At 40.9% G+C, this 17868-nt stretch overlaps 4 protein-coding genes across 6 annotated transcripts; 2 read left to right on the top strand and 2 right to left on the bottom strand.

The window, feature by feature from the left end:
- Positions 1-56: 56 nt before the first annotated feature.
- LOC134184836 (uncharacterized) lies at positions 57-2077 on the top strand. Its single transcript, XM_062652598.1, has 2 exons — positions 57-1336; positions 1511-2077. Exons 1-2 carry the CDS (start codon positions 70-72, stop codon positions 1666-1668), a joined length of 1425 nt encoding a protein of 474 aa, XP_062508582.1. The 5' UTR covers positions 57-69; the 3' UTR covers positions 1669-2077.
- A 3020-nt stretch (positions 2078-5097) lies between these two features.
- Positions 5098-7413, bottom strand: LOC134184539 (RNA demethylase ALKBH5-like). 2 transcript variants are annotated; one of them, XM_062652257.1, is made up of 3 exons: positions 6634-7413; positions 5718-5798; positions 5098-5324 (listed from the first exon to the last, which is right to left on the bottom strand). In XM_062652257.1, the coding sequence occupies exons 1-3, from the start codon at positions 7335-7337 to the stop codon at positions 5255-5257; spliced, it is 855 nt and encodes a 284-aa protein (XP_062508241.1). In that variant the 5' UTR covers positions 7338-7413; the 3' UTR covers positions 5098-5254. The 2 variants fall into 2 exon arrangements, with proteins under 2 accessions (XP_062508241.1, XP_062508240.1); XM_062652256.1 differs by lacking the exon at positions 5098-5324 and adding an exon at positions 5332-5656.
- A 27-nt stretch (positions 7414-7440) lies between these two features.
- On the top strand, positions 7441-14093 carry LOC134184537 (uncharacterized). Of its 2 annotated transcripts, none has more exons than XM_062652254.1 (12): positions 7441-7737; positions 7923-8434; positions 10146-10337; positions 10396-10475; positions 10542-10900; positions 10968-11048; positions 11111-11206; positions 11264-11402; positions 11466-11550; positions 13423-13475; positions 13535-13685; positions 13747-14093. In XM_062652254.1, the coding sequence occupies exons 1-12, from the start codon at positions 7530-7532 to the stop codon at positions 13900-13902; spliced, it is 2112 nt and encodes a 703-aa protein (XP_062508238.1). In that variant the 5' UTR covers positions 7441-7529; the 3' UTR covers positions 13903-14093. The 2 variants fall into 2 exon arrangements, with proteins under 2 accessions (XP_062508238.1, XP_062508237.1); XM_062652253.1 differs by having other exon boundaries at positions 7443-7737; positions 10542-10872; positions 10928-11048.
- LOC134184538 (histone PARylation factor 1-like) lies at positions 14010-17831 on the bottom strand. Its single transcript, XM_062652255.1, has 6 exons — positions 17731-17831; positions 17586-17664; positions 16495-16614; positions 15779-15965; positions 15377-15720; positions 14010-14308 (listed from the first exon to the last, which is right to left on the bottom strand). The coding sequence occupies exons 1-6, from the start codon at positions 17806-17808 to the stop codon at positions 14010-14012; spliced, it is 1107 nt and encodes a 368-aa protein (XP_062508239.1). The 5' UTR covers positions 17809-17831.
- Between the last annotated feature and the right edge of the window lie 37 nt (positions 17832-17868).

Raw genomic sequence — 17868 nt, 5'->3', positions numbered from 1 at the left:
TGTCTAACGTGCTTTAATCTTGTAGCGCGCGTTAATGCCTTTTAATTTTGTTTTTTCCGAAACTCACCAATGTCTCGCAGCGTAAAGGATTTACGAGAGTTGGTTTGTATGTCACGCCTGTCTATGCGCCACTCCGCCGACGACGAGGACCCAGACAGTGGGCGTGTATCTCGCACCTCAATCGCTCTCACTCCTGTCCCCGACGAAGGCCACCTAGACAACATGCTCCAGTACGCAGACGCGACCATCATCAGTGAATATTTAGAACGCACGTTCGGTGTCAGCGAGTCGTTGTGCTCTTGGTGGAACACTGACACACATTCGGTGCAGTTCACAGAGTTCTGGCTGCACGAATTGAAGGAAGAGTCGAGAAATGGTTTACTGCACTTGGAGTGTGGCATCGTTAAAGAGCAGCTATCACTTGCATTTACGGTGGGAAAAGAGAGTGGGCGTGTCACTAGTGAGGATATGGATGTTTTCTTTAAATCCGTTCTACGCGAGTATCCGAGGAGATTGTGCACAGCACAGAGTGGTCAATATCGATTGCTGGATATTTTGTATTGTGTGTGCTCGTCAGACAGGGATGATTCGTATCGGAAACTTCTTACCGACGTTAGGTGTTCGACGTCGAACCGTCAGTTTGCTCACTGGGTGCTTGCGTCCAGAGCGTTTGCCATTGTCAGTTTGTGTGACTCGATAGTCAGGTTCTTTTGCGAGTCGAGTCCTTCTGTTTTGGTCAGGCCAAGAACGGCAGCAGGGAGACGGACGAAATCGCCACCATTGGTGTCGTCTGTGAGGCCATGTACTCCGTCTGATGCAGCGGGAAATCGACGATCTTATACAGGGAGTGGAATTCTTTGTGAAGACGAGACGAGAACTACATCTGTGTATTTTGATGACGATTCCAAGGTTTACTGTCGACCATCGTCATCTTTATCGATTGCTTCTGGTGCTGCTACTTCGGGTCACACACAAAAGTCGGTTGTAACAGATTTACAACGTGCATTTCAGTGTACTCACTTGGGTTGTGTGGAAACACTGACATATTTGTTGAAGAGGAAACGAGTAGACGCTGCTGCCACTGATGAACAACACAGAACTTTGCTCGTTGCTTCTGTTGTTTATGGGCAACAACGAGTCTTGGCCTACCTACTGACACTTGCCGATGGACCGAGCGTTAATCAATTGGCTTCGTCCGGCAATATGCCACTGCACATAGCAGCGAGGCAGGGTAGCGTAGACATGGTGCAGGATCTCATACTGGCAGGTGCACAGATCGACTGTTGGAATTCGGAAGCAGACGGAGCCACTCCACTTCACTTTGCTGTCATGCATGGTATTGCTTTGATGCTAGTCTATGTAACTGCTGCTCTGCGTGTGCATTTCTATAGCATATTTGCTAATTTATTTGTATTGTGTGTATTGTGTGTTTGTCGGCGTGTCTGTTTGTCTACTTGTCTCATCCAAAGTGCACTTGTTCCATGAATTTTACCTCTGAAATTGTGTTTAGATCACGTGGACGTTGTTCAGTGTCTTATCAGCTCTGGTGCCAATCCGTCGGTACGGATGGGCGTTCCTGCCACCACAACTCCGCTGTCATTAGCACGAGAACTCGGTCGCTTGCAAATATGTGATATTCTAGAGAATGTGACTGAAAACGAGAAATGACTGATTGTACGCTTTCGTGTTGAATTGTGTTCTGGCCAAAATTGTGGCATTCTGAAGGACATCACAAGTGTCCTCGTCAGTATGGCTCTGTGCTGAGATCAGAAGTCAGTCAATTGAGTTATCAAAGTTACTTGTCTGGACTGATTTGCAATCATTGACGACTCGTTTGGTTCGATTAGGTAAGTTAGAGTAGTAAATGTGACAATGAAACGTTGGTAGTTAGTAATACTAGCTTTTGTGTGTAACACTTGTTTTACGTCATTGGTATCAATTGAATGTAATATTTCTACATTATAACAGGGTTTTGCTAGAATAGCTTTTGCCATCAAATTTTATTGTTGGGAAGGTGTTTGGATGGTTGAATGTCATCCAACCGTCATGTTTTGTACACTCAGTGCTGACATGAAAAACATGCAATCAGTGTTTGGAATTTTATGGCAGACGTAGTTGTCATCTTGGCAACCTCACAGTTTTTAGTCGTTAAGGAGTTTAATACTTTTACATATTTCATAAATATCAATTAATGATACTGACTTTTTGGACAAGTAAACAAAATCTCAGGACTTTCAGTATCACTCTGTGTGACCTGAGCAATTTCACTATTCTACTCTGCAGCATAAAACCAAAAAATTTATTGGGTCCACCATAACTTGAGTGACTTTAGTCGTCAGGATGGCAACCTCACTGGAATAATTGGTCGTCACATGAACTCAGTTAGTCATCAAATGACAACTTGATAGCCACTTTTTCGAACACTGTGCAGCAATGCATGACTGACATCACAAATGCTGTATGTAGGGTTTACCTAATAGATTGTTGTGAGATTAGAGTTAGTTTGAGATTGAGATCATCTAAATTGCTAAAACAAGAATGTTTGTGTATTCTTCTTGAGTGACTGTGTCTTGGACTACACGCCCCTCCCCCCGTGAACGTCTGGCCACACGAGACTAGCTGGAACCCTATCTGTAACATACCTGTTGTTTGGTGTACTGGTAATATAGTCATTTGTCTGAAGTATTGTGTGACATGATAATCACTGAAAAGAGCTAAATGTTGTTACCTAAAATGTTACTTGTAAACACACTGTCATTATGTTGGGCATGCCTATCTAATCGCTTGGTACATTTAGATGTAATATTTTTCAACTGTGATTTAATTAATTAATCCAACTTTCAGCACTTAACATATAAGCTTTGGTAAGTGTTCTTCTAGGAATACCGTATGAGCAGCTGCTCTCAGTCTGTGTTTGTGTTGTGTGGTGTGTGTGTGTGTGTGTGTGTGTGTGTGTGTGTGTGTGTGTGTGTGTGTGTGTGTGTGTGAGTGAGTTAACAAATCTAGTTTGGCCATCCGCTGCTTTTAAGGTTGAATTTGTCTTTGATTTTTGATTCAATCTTAGATGTTTGAGATCTTTCAATAGTGATCCACCTCTACCACTCTTTATTGCCATCTCATAATTTGCTTCAGTCTCCATCACCTGTTCCTCCCACCAATTATTCTTAGCTATGTGGCCTTCTCCACATCGCAAAATGTTTGCTTCTTCAATCTGTTGTAATTGTTCACGAACTGTTCTCACTAAGCATGTTGATGGACCTGCACGTGAATTTACCAACCACTCTAGCTTCGTGTGTTTCGTAGACCTAAAGAAGGCATATGACTCAGTTAACCGTGAAGCATTATGGTCTGCTGTAGAGTTGTGTTATGGCTTACCAAACAAGATATTGAACAGCTTGAAGGCTTTCCATAAAGACACCATGCAGTGGAAATGTGAGAGCATATGGCAAAGTCTCCAAAGAGTTTTGGATTGGAAATGGTATTAGACATGGTGATGTGTTTGTACTCATATTGTTTAACCTATTTTTGATTCAGTTATTAGCATGTCTCTGCAGAAGCACCCTGAGAATGGAATTATACCATCTTGTTCAACACAAAAGCTGAGCTAATAGGGAGCAGAAAGCAGATGAGAGATCAAACCTTGATCCCAGATCTTGAGTATGCAGATGACATGTGTCTGCTGAGCAACTCTACGGATGAGTTGGAAGAGATGTTACTAGATCTAGATTGGCAACCAAATGGGCCTTTCCATCAGTGCCCAAAGACTAATTCTAGGCATTACATGTACTAACAACCAACAATAACTTTACAGAGCACAGATGAGCCTATAGACGTTGTGGAGGAGTTTCAATACTTAGTAAGTTTTGTCACATCATCTTGTCAATTAGACAGACATTAGTACAAGAATTTGTAAAGCATCCAACAGCTTCAGATCTCTTTATAAAATCCTCTGGTATCAGAAATCAATCAAACAACCTATTAAACTAAGAACGTTTAAGGCAGCAATCGTACCAACTCTTCTTTATGGCAGTGAGGCCTGAACACGTCAAGCACATCAAGAGACTGCAGAGTTTCTGCATGCGTTGTTTACGAATCATCTTGGGCATATCAGTAAGAGAGAAGCAGAGGAATACTGATGTTCGGGCTAAGGCAAGTATTGAGACTGTGGAAACAATGATCAGGCAGGCTAAGGTGGCTAGGCCATGTAGCCAGGATGGAACTTCATCGTATTCCAAGGCAACTGCTGGTTTGCAAGTTTGAAGGGGGTAAATGTTCTGTCGGCGGTCAGGAGCTCAGATGGGTCAATGTTGTGATGAGAGATATGAAGAAATGTAAACTCAACAAAGAATGGATGTACATTGCCCAACATCGTGCTAAGTGGAGATCCATAGTGGACACTGTAGTTAGAGTTGAATGAGGAAGCTGAGGAATGAAAAGATGGAAAAAGATAAGAGGAAGGAAAGAAATGATGGGAAGCAAGTATCAGATCAGACCGACCTGCAGTGTACTCAACCTGGTTGCACTTTTACAGCCCAAAACAAGGCAGATCTTGTCAATCACCAACGACAGAAACATGGAGCAGCAGCTCAAGAGTTCTTTTGTTGTCATTGCCACCAAAACTTTAAACAACAAGGTTATAGAAATCATACTAAGTTCTGCAATCAAAATCCAAACAGAGTCCAGAGATTACACGTTGGGGACAATAAAGTCCTAGGAAGTGACCTAACAATGTGGCCTGCACCACTTACTCAAGTGAAGGCAGAACATGGAACATGGATGGATAGATGGTGTGTGTGTGTGTGTGTGTGTGTGTGTGTGTGTGTGTGTGTGTGTGACCTAAAATAATTGTAAGATTTGAGACTCAGTCATTGGATGATTCTACTCAAGTTTCTACATGAATTGCACGAATATGTGTACTTTCTATAGTCTCCGTGCCAGACTACCTTCTGCACGTGGGGTGGTGGGGAAGGCGGGCAGGCAAAAGTGCCTTTTATTCAGACCCTCTCTGCTACCTCCTGCAAAAAGTGGTCTGGTGAGCTATTTGGTACCAGACCCTCTTGCATGTCATGCATGAATCCAAATTTAATACCAGTAATTTTCATTGCCTGCATTTAATATTCAATATCAACTTTGTCCAAATCATGTATGTGAGTGTACAATACATGTGGATACATACGTACATAAACATGACTACATGTGCATTATTCAGTTTAATAGTATGATAATATAGAAACTGTACGAAGTCGTCCTATTTTCAGTATGTGTCTTTGATTTCATTGCCATCATCTGTCTCTAGCTCTACAAGAGGTGCAGTAGATACAACTCTACAAATACATAAATCAGAATGACGCAAATAACGTAATCATTGTTATGTGTAGTTCTCATCGTCAGTAGATACTGTCACATGCATACATATAATGCAACGTTGCATGCACACTCACTCAGCTGCTTGGCTGATTACACAATTTCTCTAATAGTTAAGCCTCATCAGGTTGTCAGTTGTCATAGATAACTCACTATAAACGTCCAGAGGTTGCCAACAATCTCCTGACAACCTGATGAGTTAAAACTCAGTTTTAGTTGTATGTTGGCATAGCAGTTTGAGCAATGGCATACATGTACACTCCTCAGGATATAGTGTGCATTAATCCAATTACTAGTAGGTGAATACACGAATACTGCCAACTGGTAATGCTGTTTTGTAAGGAATTTCTTACCTTCTAAGTATTATGACTGTTCGTCGTACAACGGTGTCCTGGGGTCGTACACAATGTGTAATGCTATCAGCAGCATATCCACTAAAAACAAAGCTAGACTCAATAACAAGATATCAAAAAGATAAAAATCACATTAATCTATTAGTGCACTCATACTCTTTATATAGTCTAGTGTTTATTGGAACGTGAAATGGGAAATGCATATATTAGATAATTAAATAAGGCAAACCAGGGTAAAACTTAGTTACATGCAGACTAGTGTTCGTCTGTTGACAAAACAAGACTAAACTCACACACACACACACACACACACACACACACACACACACACACACATGCACGCACACATGCACGCACACCCCATAAAATTCTGATTAGACAGTTGCTAATAGTGTTTGTTATTTCACAGCACTTCACAATCTAATTGAAGTAAGACACAGAATATCATATTCTGCTACTCTAATTAACAATCCATATGGGTAGATAAGGTAAATTGAGATTATTAACCTGTGTGCGCATGCGCAGTGTCACAGTACTACCACTGCTGCGGACCAAGGACAGGCCATTGGAATGCAGGGGCTGCACATGCTCTTGTCATCTCTGGTAGTAGCTTGCCAGATGTAGACAATATGTGCCAGTCAGTGTGTCTAACCCCTTTCTCACACTCTTCATGCTAACTAGCAGGTGCCAGTAAGTGTGCAACAGCTGTTCCCCCATGACCTAGGCCATCAGCAAGGCTCTAGCACTTTAGTGTTTCTTAATTAATTAAGTCCACTGTCCTTCTATGTTAAGCCCTCCTGCATTTCTATTAGAACATAAATGAGTAGCTTCACTTCCAGCTGTCAAACAAACCCATACCCACAACGATTCTCAATACCCTACATCATATACAGTAAAATTACATTAGTACCACAACCTGATTGCAGTCATACAGCCCCTGTGCAAAGGAACTGAATAGACAGGCTCGGACACTCGTATCGGCTTGAATCTAAACTGACAACCAAAGCTCAATCGACTATTCCCGTGAAATGTAATCGTGTAGATTGGTCTAGCAAAGAGATGTGGAGGGTCTATGTGAGACACAATGCAGCCACCAGGCGAGTAGTCATTAATAACGGCACTATTGATGAAACCTTGTTCAACCAATCCCAAATCTTCGAATCTGGAAATAACCAATTCGTGTATCCAATCAGGAATCGGATCAACCTCTCCGTCTCTGTACAGTCTCTCTTGTCCTGGGCCACGTTTGCTCATCTGTGAGCCATACGTGTAGCCGTGACCGAAAAAGTATTTACTCCTCAATGGGGCGCGGTCGACAGTATGCTCTTTGAACATGCCGCGCATGCCCATTTTCACGATACAGTCAATGTTCTCCTCGATGATGTTGCACTCGTTGTCGTCAAATATCGTTATCTGCGTGATACCATCCTTAATTAAAGCCACTTCTTCTTCGTTGCTGATTCTGCCTACGTGCGTCGAAGACCATACGCGCACTTTATTGCTGTTTCCCACCGATGTCGACGTCGTTTCTGTTGCGCGACGTTTCCTGTCTCTGGATTTGATAGCATTAATGCTGACAGGCAATCCTAGTCGTCTCAGTTTGTCGAGCGATGACTCCATCGCGATGACTGCCACCCTCGTGACGTAGCGCGCGCAACATTTGAGAATATACGGGCATGTGACGGGAACTCAATAGGCGTGTCCAATAACTCTTAAGTGTATTTGCGCAATTTATGTTGGGCGCAGTTTGCCCGAGTCGTCATTCACGCTCGTAAACAGTGGGATTCTTGTCGCAAAGTCGACGAGCTAATCATGGAAGCGATTCTTAGACTCACTGCGAACGCCGCGAACACCGTCGAGGCTCTACAGACGAACCTTCACGAAATGTTGTCGTCGGAGCGGTACGTCGGGAAAGTCTGGCGTCGTCTGGAGCCGACCGTTCTAGAACAAAGTCGTCGACTCGTTTCGTACGTGCGCACCTTGTTGCAAGCGCTCGACAAGACCGTCGAGCACGAGAGAGGTGAGACACGACAGACGGACAGACCCTAGCATGACACACCACACATCACACATCACACATCATATTTGTTAGTCGTTCATAGGCGTGGCGTCTCACCGCCGGCTGCGGTAACGTTACGCACAAGCGGCGGAAGTCCATCGACATTCGTACTGTACATTCGCTGAAGTTTTTGTCTTGTTGCGTAGACTTGCTGGAGATTCAGGGTCAGAAGCTGTTTGATCTAACGAGGGAAGTGCTGAGCGTCGTGAAGCAAATCACCGAGGGCTTGGAGAACTCACCGAACAGCATACGCAGAGTTGCGTCGTCGTGGAAACAGCAGACTGCTTTGTTACACGATCTGTTCATGGATTCGGAAGGGGGAAAGAAGAGCGAGCCGTCGGACGCAGTCAACGCTCGTCAAGAGGAAGTCGCCAGCATCACTGACGAAATTAGGAGTTCGGGTAATACCACCTTGTCGGACGAGTCTTCTGTTAGTGAACGCGTCAATGGACACGTAGCTGCTGAGAACGGCGAGACGAAGAGGTCGTTGGATGGTAGTGGACTGCAAAGAAAGGCTACTATAGCAGAGAAGGCACTGTTTATCAACTGTGATACGCTGTGTATGAGTTGTGCTTCGAGAATTGATTCAGAGGAGCATGTTGTGGTACAGACTCGAGTGTATCATCGGAGATGCTATTCGTGTTGTGAGTGTGGCAGAGTAAGTCAATGTTTTATTGTCGTTGTGTGGCTTGTGTACGTATAGTAACTATGCATCGAACTCCTCGGAAAGGAGGATGTGGTATACTTGTTTAGTGTAGATGTACTTATAGCTATTTCTAGTAACTGAAATTTGTAGGTAATGCAGGTAGATGGTGTTGTGTTCTCTTTCCACTAGCAGTAAGTAGTCAAACATGATTGTCTTCTTTCCACTTACTGCAGTAGTAGGTCATCAAACATGATTGTCTTCTCTTTCTACTACTACTAGGTAGTCTAGACATGATTGTCTTCTGCTTGATTTCTGTTGATCAGAAGCACAATGGTGTGACTTGTAGTGTGTTTCAATGAGAGGGTCACAAAGTTGGTCTTGGATATGTAGCACGGCTGCATGTATATTGCTTATTGTATTAACTTGTTGGCCAGTTGAAACTACACACTTCAGTCATCTAATCAGTAAAATTAGTGAAGTCATGACACCTTTCCACCTTGTCAGGAAATCACAAGACTGTCTGTCTTTGAGGTGTGTAACTTCAATGAAAGTACAAAGGACAATGAGGTGTGCAATGAATATATTATGCTGAAGAGGTACATACAGTATATGGCTGCTACTTTACAGTTTATTGTCACCATATTTTGGGCCAGAGTTGCAAGTAAAGCCTGGTTCACAATATGACGCCGACGAGCGTCAAACTTCAAAGAAACGTCGGCGGCATCCTTTGATGTTGACGCCGACGTCGACACTGGAATAGGATTCATTTCTATTGTCCACGTCGGCGTCAATATTGTGAACCAGGCTTAAGGCACAAGTACACAAATGTGGAGTTTCACGAGTTACCTTTCATAAGTAACCTAAGATAGCATATAAAGGTGTAATTAACAGATGGAACTGTTTATGAACATTATGAAGTTTTAGTAAAGAGTGCTAGGTTGTAATGAGTATTACGTAATTGTTATTGATTATTTAATTTTTGATTGACTGTATCCTGACATTTTCCTTCAACTTAAACTTTTATCCTGTCACTCTCACTTTCAGTGATTGGGCAATGGCCATTGATTATGCAATAGTTGAGGTGCAAAAGGCAAACATGTGTTACTTGCATTAATTAGTTTCTTTTTGTGGGAATGTCCATGCTGTTCAAATACTCTTGAGAAGCATTGTCAATTGTTATCTGTATAATTGTAAAGGTTTTTGTTAATTGTGGCTAATTGACCGACAATATGTAATAGTAAGAAGGTGCCAGGAAAATGTCAGATGATGTGCCAGAGACAAGCCCACAAGAGGTCAAAAGTCTAGTTTCTGAGTAGCACTTAGGGAATTGACATTTTAAATGGATTAATTAATGGCATTTGTGCAATGTTTACATTGGTTTGTATACAGCCCTCTGTCAGACATTCTGTTTTGAAATATGACATGTAGTAAGACAGTTCATGTATATTTTGGATAAAAGTCAAAGATTTGTGGAGAAGTGGCAACTACGTGATATCATCTCATTCTGAATTGTTTCGTATAATATTTGGGGAGATACTGAATGAGCAAGTGTAAAAAGGACATTTTTGACAACATTAACTATTTTATTGCCATTGCTTTTATAGATTCTGACCATTTATTGCATATAACATTATTGAATATTTAGAAACTTTAGTTATAAGGGCAGAAGTAGACACGTGATTGCATATATTACAGTGTCTTATTTGTGTTTTTACTGTATTAGATGCTAGAACGTTATCATAAAGTCTATACACATGGTGACAAGCCTTGCTGTCCGCGATGCATCTATCCTGTCTTTGATTCACCGTGGAGTCCTCATTCTACCTTGACACATCAAGTTAACACTGATGAAACAGCAGATGACAAACGACAGTCGTGTGTTTCTGTGACTGCGTCTGTAGCGGCAGCATTGGCGGTCAGTAATAGAATGTGTGATGAAATTATGTGTGTGTACATGTTCACTATTTGTTCAGCATTCAGAAGAAGATTCACCCAAGCTGCCACATCGTTTAAAGTCATTTTCTCGCGATCTTAAACTATCATTCAGCAGTATGTAAGTACCATCACCAATCCCATCAATAGCTGTAGTTCACATGCAATAGTAATTAATGAATGACAGGCAGAGAATTATCAGAGACAAGAAGAAAGGACCCAGTAGTTGCTACTCTTCTAGCGTCAGAGAGAGGACTGTTGCCAGAAGTATATCTCCTCCTGTAGCATCAAGCATTGACTGGGAAAATCCAACGTCTCCTCCTCCATGCAGAATGACTAGCAGAGTGTCGTTAGTGCGTGCACGAGCATTGAAGAAAGCACTTTCTGAAGAGAAAATAGCAAGACGTGCATCTGAATCATCTATCACCATTACTGAAGATTTCAATGATGGTGAGCCACGGTTTGAGAGTCTCTCATCATTGGAGTATATTCTCAATAATTGGATTGGACTCGACTATGTCAGTTGCATTCTATACTGGTGGTACTGTGAGTAAATAACTGATGTTTTTACAGTTGCTGGAGTTTGCTGTTGAAGAGTATATGATTGAAGTAGTTGTCTTCTGGCTGGATGTGGAACAATTTAAGCACTTTGATGGTAATCAGGATGATCTTGCTCTTTACGCTCAACATATCAGTATGGTTCAGCAAATTATATTTTTTGTATTCAATATCACACAAGTTTGATATTATCTGCAGTTTCAAAGTACATTGTGGATGAAGCAGATCTGGCTGTTTATCTTCCTGCTCGGCTTCGACAGCAAGTATTAGCGGGACTCGACAATCCTTCACACAGTCTGTTTGATGCCAGTGAAGATTGACTAAAGTTTGATTTGTTATTTTCTGTTGTAGACATGTTTACCAAAGCACAGAGCTACACCTTTGCAGTGATAGAGCGTGACATGCTAGACGACTTCTTAAAGAGTGAGCACGGCCTACAGTATCTCAAGGCACTTGTGGATCAGGATAACGAGCGGAAAATGCTTCAGAGGTAGTGATAGTTGTTGTCCTTCTGAAGACATCTTGCTGTCATAACCATATTTATATCACACAGACAAAACCTTGAGAGGCTGAAGAAAGTGCAGATTGAAGCAAAAATAACAAGTTTTGACAAGAGAAGGGATGATTCTAAATACTATGTGAGTATAGTAATGCATTGCTTGTTGTATTGTCCTGGTTACTTCAGGGATTGTATTACTGTTGTGGAAGGGAAGGGTTAGCTATTAGTCAGTGGGTATGTGTTTCTATTTTTGCTCCAGTGAAAGTCTGACTTACAATATCACCTTAATCTCCATGATAACATAACATCAAAATAATCTCCGTTACATCACTTTTCGTATCATCACACTTGAAATGGTGGAACATGAAAGAGGATACATAGGTACATACGTTTTATGTCTCAGCCCCTACAAATACATATGTGATGCCCTACACAAATTAGCTGGTACAAAATTCCAATGGACTGGCAAATAGCAAATCTGATAAACTCTGTGGCTAAGGCATGATGTTGTCTTGATTGTGGGTGTATCCTGCTGTAGTATTATAGCACCATGGGTGTGTATGAGATGTTCTCCAGTAAATAGTTTCTGTATTAGGTATCACTTTATTGTGACTGGTTACTTGGCAAACTTTGATAAACTGATGTTATTAAATATATTTAGATGGCACCTAATGTTACATCATTAGTACCATTATGTAGTTAATTGTGATCATGTAAGTTTATAGGAAGAAGGCGTGTCCAAAGCAAGCTAATGGGAGTGATTTTATTGGAGGTGGGCACTGTTATTGTAAGCCATAGGCAGCGAGTCCTTTTTTTAGGAAAAAGTGTGGCAGCCCTTGAAATACCAAGGCTACAGGAATAATCGTTTCCTTTGGATTGGTTGGTTATCATTCTGGTCTTAGTTTATTGACCCGTTCACCACTAAAGTTGTTTACTGCTGATGTCAGGATAACAGGATGTTTATGCCAGTCCTAGTCAGTACAGTACATGTGTACTTGTTCCAGACTGGTTGTATTTTATAGAACGGATGAGTCCCAGGCTGGAAACACACTTGGTGTATTCTACGAGTAGACTGTCAACATGTGGTATATTAGCTAGGCTTATGGTTTATGTTTTATGTTATTGACAGGTCTGGTGGTACAAGGAAATTTGATTGTTGGAGTCTGTTAAGTATTTCTCTTAGACTCTAGTCTAGTGGTTTCTGTAGAAAGTAGTTGTATGTCAAGAGCGGTAATATCGACAATTTCTAAACCAATAGGTGTGTCCACAAATATGGTTTGCAAACCTCAGTGTTCTTGTCCCCCTTCTCCCCCTGTGTGTCTATGATGTAGATGTACTGTTGTTTGCCAGGCAGCTGCTTTGAGTAACCCAAACTTTCAGAGTGCTACTGAATACATGTCACCCAACAGAGACAAGACAGGCAACATGGCAGTTCAGTAAGATGTATCCTAGGATAGCGGTGAGATGATTCAACAGATTGTGATCTCTGGTTTCAAGGGGTTGTGTAGCCAGCACCACAGAAAGAGCACAAGTTTTGTTATAAATTATGAAGCAACTGGAGATGTTGTGATAGCTTCACTAGCCTCAGCTAACAGCAAACCAAACGGGTGGCTTCCAAGGGTGGCTTCCAAGTACATACATATGTAGAGATCAATTTCTGGCAGTGCAATTGCAGTAACTCAATTACTATGGGAGTTTCAAGGGTATCCCATCATGATGATTTACCTCCTTATGTGGGTGTAGTACACCCACACAAAACTTGAAGTCATGGCTAGATGTTTATACACACTTTTGCTATTTTTATCTTGAGCAACAAATCTAACACATGGTAGTTGTTGGTGGCCTAGGAGTGTTGTGTATGAGTAGCCATGTAACTATAGCAGATACAAAACGATTGTCATTTCGTACCTTGTAAAATTGCAATTTTAATTAGACAAATAGAAATACATACTAATGTGGATTTCATGTTTGAACTAACAGGTGCATGGTAATTCAAGTTCCTGTCTTCCAGGTTTATGAGGTTAATGTGACAATTGGACATTACAGTCTTGTTGTGTATAGAAGGTATGAGGCTTCAACCTCAGGTCATTGATGGAATTATAATAAACTGACTGATTTTCCAGATATAGTGATTTCTTCCAACTCAGTCAAACACTACGATCCGAATTTCCACAGTTGTCATTTCCACCTCTTCCGAAGAAAATTCTCTTTGGACGAAGTCAAGTCCAATCTGTGGCAGCCAAGAGAATGGGAGAATTAAACACATATTTGCAAGTAAATCACATAGATACTGTGAACAGAGTTCAGTGAAGTGATGGTTTTATAATTCTTATAGAAGCTACTCTCTATGGGATCTGAGGTAACCAATTCATCTTCGTTGCTCATGTTTTTTCGTCAAACTGAAGTGGATGCTGAGGATGAGGCATTCAATCGTAAGCTAAGTGTAAAGGGAGCAGGGCGACATCGTATTACTTGGAATAACTTTACATAACAGAGTTGGAAATAATCGTTGTAACTTGATTAATATTATGATTTATAGTGTCTATTTTCATATTAGTTGAAGTTAATGGATTTTTGCTTATGTAGTTAAACAGTTTGTTATACTTCCAGTTGGCTTAGTGATGGTCGACTGCGATTTTTCGAATGTACCTCTGCAATGGTTGCAAATTCGTCTCTAGCGAGTAATGAGTATGCCATGGAGAGTAGATTAGCTGCTTTGTCTTCAAATCCAGTTCCGAAGCAGAACAGGTCCATTCCCAGCTCCAGTCCCATGCCATAATCACACTCATCATTGGCAAACTGGACATAAGTGATTAATTCTTGTAGCTCATCTTCTTTAGCAACACTCTTCTCATTGCTACATTTCCTTATATCTGCCAGTAATGTTTTCAGTTGACCTAACACAAATGTAACAATGTAACAGTTTAATAGTAAAATTATGATTATTACGATTAAATATAATGGTTGGTGTAACATCTTGTATGATTCGTAAGAGCATTCAGTTTGTTTTCTTGATTTTAGTCTACATAAGGCACCCAATGATGACTTTGTAGCAAGGCTACATATCATTTAGCAACCAGGTGGCAAGATAGTTTGATAAAGAATGACTGTGTCAAAGGCTGACTTCTCCCTATACTGTCAGTGTATGCAAGTGGAATGGTGGTGCATTATAGGCAATCCATTACAGTACACTGGCAGTCACTCTTGATTTAATGAACTAAAACACTAGAGTGTATGGCAGCTGCTCTATACAGAACCACGATTTCCAAACTTGTTAGTAATAGTGTGTACTTTGCCTGCATCTAGTCTGGGAATCATGTTGATTAACTGAGGCCCGGATATCCCGGCTAATGGTATAGTAGTGGAACGATGTGTGTGACCAACCATATTTATACTCAATTATCGCAGATGCAAATGAAGCTATTCCGACCAATAAACAAGAAGTGGTGTCATTACTGACCAATAGACCAATGTGATGTCATCATAAGGCTCCCACCAACCACAACAATGATTGCACGCGTTACTCCACATGTATGTGTTAGGCGAAGATGGCCGGCCGGCCGGCCTGCCTATCGTCGAGGCTTCCTGACTTGTAACATTGGCTTGTTCCAGCACTTAGAAACAACGCCTAATCTACACCGGCCGAGGGTTTAGCACTCTAGTGATTCTCTATTCATTTTTAATGTTCTAATGACTCTTCGATAATAATTATACAGACAAAAATCTGAGAACATGAGATATAGGCCAATCAATTCAAACTTATCCGAAGCATGTTGTCTCTGTCTGCTGATGACTACTGCAGTAGGTCTATTCATCAGAATCATAATAATATGGGATTGAACCTAATCCTATCCCTAGACCAGTGACACATTGTTGAACTTTTGTAGTTGGAGGAAAGAACCAGACATAATTACCCAAAAGGAAAGCAAGCAGATGACTAATGGTTGTGACACATTATGACTTACCATCAGTGATGCCTAGAGGTCGATATCCCACTTCTTTTTCATCAACTGAGACAACAATGCCTGCCTTGTGGAAAGTTTTAGCAACGACTCTCTTGTATCTGTCTTTAGCTATAGCAGAAGGCTTCTTCACATCGGAAGCAATGCAAGCTGATTGTGCTGCAGCCACTAACGATTTCTCCAATTCCATCAGCTGATCATGTTTACGTTTGTCCTTCGTTGAGATGCGTTTTGTCTGAATATGAGCCCTCACTGCTGCGAATAGTGTTTCCCCCATTCGCTTGATCTCACAAGTTTCTTGAGCACAATTAGATGCAACAAAAGACGGCATTTCCTTTGGATCGTCTCTGTGGACACACAAGGAATGAATCAAAGATTAGCTGTCATACGTGAAAACTTTACTACCTGAAGTAACCAATGTGAAAACCAGACTTTTCATCCCCGCCGACAACAGTGAGAAACTCTGGTGGGTCATAGAAATATCTCCAGTGAAGAAGGTAGTTGACAGAGTCTGGATCTGCCTTGTCAAACTTGCCAGCCAAGATATCATACGGGCCCACTAGCCGAAGTCCGACCGTCTCCTGCAGAGCATCTAATAGACAAAACCAGAATAGAGAGACCAGCAAGAATATGGGAATATTGATATCAGAATTAATCCTCTGACTTGTAGCCCATGTGAGCTTGCCATTAATAAGTTCCATTCTATTGATCCACAGTGGACTAAGAACTATTTTGGAGCTCCATAATGTGGAGTTGTCACACATCAAGTAAATTTGTGTGAGAAAATTCAGTGAAATAAAGACAAATTTCATCTCACAGTCCTGTACAGTATTTAAGGGTATTCGCATTATTCCTCTATTACGCACATTCTACTCTTTCACTAGCAAGTGCATTCTTTGTGACAGTCGTCAATCGCAGTCCTGTTAGTCAACACTAGAAAGTACAACAACTGAAGGGTAAAGACAATGTGGACTGCCAACATGTGCAAGGCTGGCTTGATTAGTGTGAGAATATTATTATGTACCATATGGCTTTGAAATGTTAAACATACTATTGAGATTAACACGTAAGTAACATGCACAGCACAAACTATCATATAGTATCGCATAACGACTTCTTACCACATGGCTGATCTGAATTGAGTGAGACACAAAACTCCCAGAACTTGTAGAAATCATCCGGCATGTCAACGAGAAATGCCTTCTTTATCTTATCTTGAAGTTCTGTCGATGTTTTGCAACCTATGGGAGCCATGAATATACATACAGTCAACTGATGAGGCTGTCGACATGAAATAAACAGCATACTGAAAACGTGAGTACTGTACAAATTGCCTTACAAAGTAGAAATCAGTAGATACAAAGTACTTTTGTTGTTTAATGTGCAAAGCAATAAATTTATGAATGTTGGCATATCGCTTAATTAACTGACAAATTTGAAACACCATGTGGACAGAGTTTGATTTAACACTGCACTGATGTTCAGCTCACTTTCTAGTATATACGAGACAATCCAAATACACTACACTTCGCTTTTCAAGCAATCTTTTGTCACTAATTCCAGTCCACAATAGTCCGAAGATGCTAGACATTTCACCAGTTGTTTAGTTGCCTAGACATTTCACCAGTTGTTTAGTTGCCTATACTTCTGTGTTTCCTCAAGTTGAGCAATTACCAGTAAGTATCGTATTTCCTTCCTTAGCTAAAATGCAAGTTGAACACTAAAGTTAATTGTAGAACTGTGTCTTGTGCACACAATATCAAATATCAGAGTAAACAGAATTCATCAGGTTAATTAATCTGCTGCTCTCAGTTCATGAAATCATTCAGTTTCCTCAAGTATAATACGCTAGCCTTACTGACAGCTGTAAGCTTGGATTAAATTTTAATTTAGCTTCTGAACATCAGTTCATATTTTTTGACACACCTTTACAAAAAATTTAAAAAGTTGTAATGTAAGATTTAGACATGCGCAGTCACGAAAGTATAGATTGCTGGACAAGTTAGGTTGTTACTACGTAGTCGCTCTGACTCTGTTTTTTGTTTGCGTTTCCTGTGTCTTAGACTTGTACATGCTTCCTACTAAACAACTGCTACAGTACAAGCTTACAACAGTTACTGTCTAACGTTGTTTCTAGATCACGTGTCTAGATCTAGCTAGAGTTAACTTATCATGCCAATTGCAATGCAGACCAACAGTAACAATTGATCACCAGTCTTGCTCTTCTTAGCTCTATTACACTCTGCATCGAAATGTTGTCTTTTCTTCTGCTCAGAAGACGCACAAGCTTCCTAAATTTTGTTAGAATTCTAGTCTATTTCATATAACGAAATTTCACGCATTTTAAGACAACTCACATCGTGGGTATATGTTTCCACATGTTCTGTGTTCACGCGGTAGCATTTCAATCCGTCTTTACAATGCGGGAGAGACATGAAGACTATAGTCTATATCCGGGAGTTTACTAACCTTGGAGTCTTGCTATTGCACATATA

This window comes from Corticium candelabrum, chromosome 9 (assembly GCF_963422355.1).
Source record: "Corticium candelabrum chromosome 9, ooCorCand1.1, whole genome shotgun sequence".
Lineage (NCBI taxonomy): Eukaryota > Metazoa > Porifera > Homoscleromorpha > Homosclerophorida > Plakinidae > Corticium > Corticium candelabrum.
This window is presented reverse-complemented; position numbering and strand designations above follow the sequence as displayed.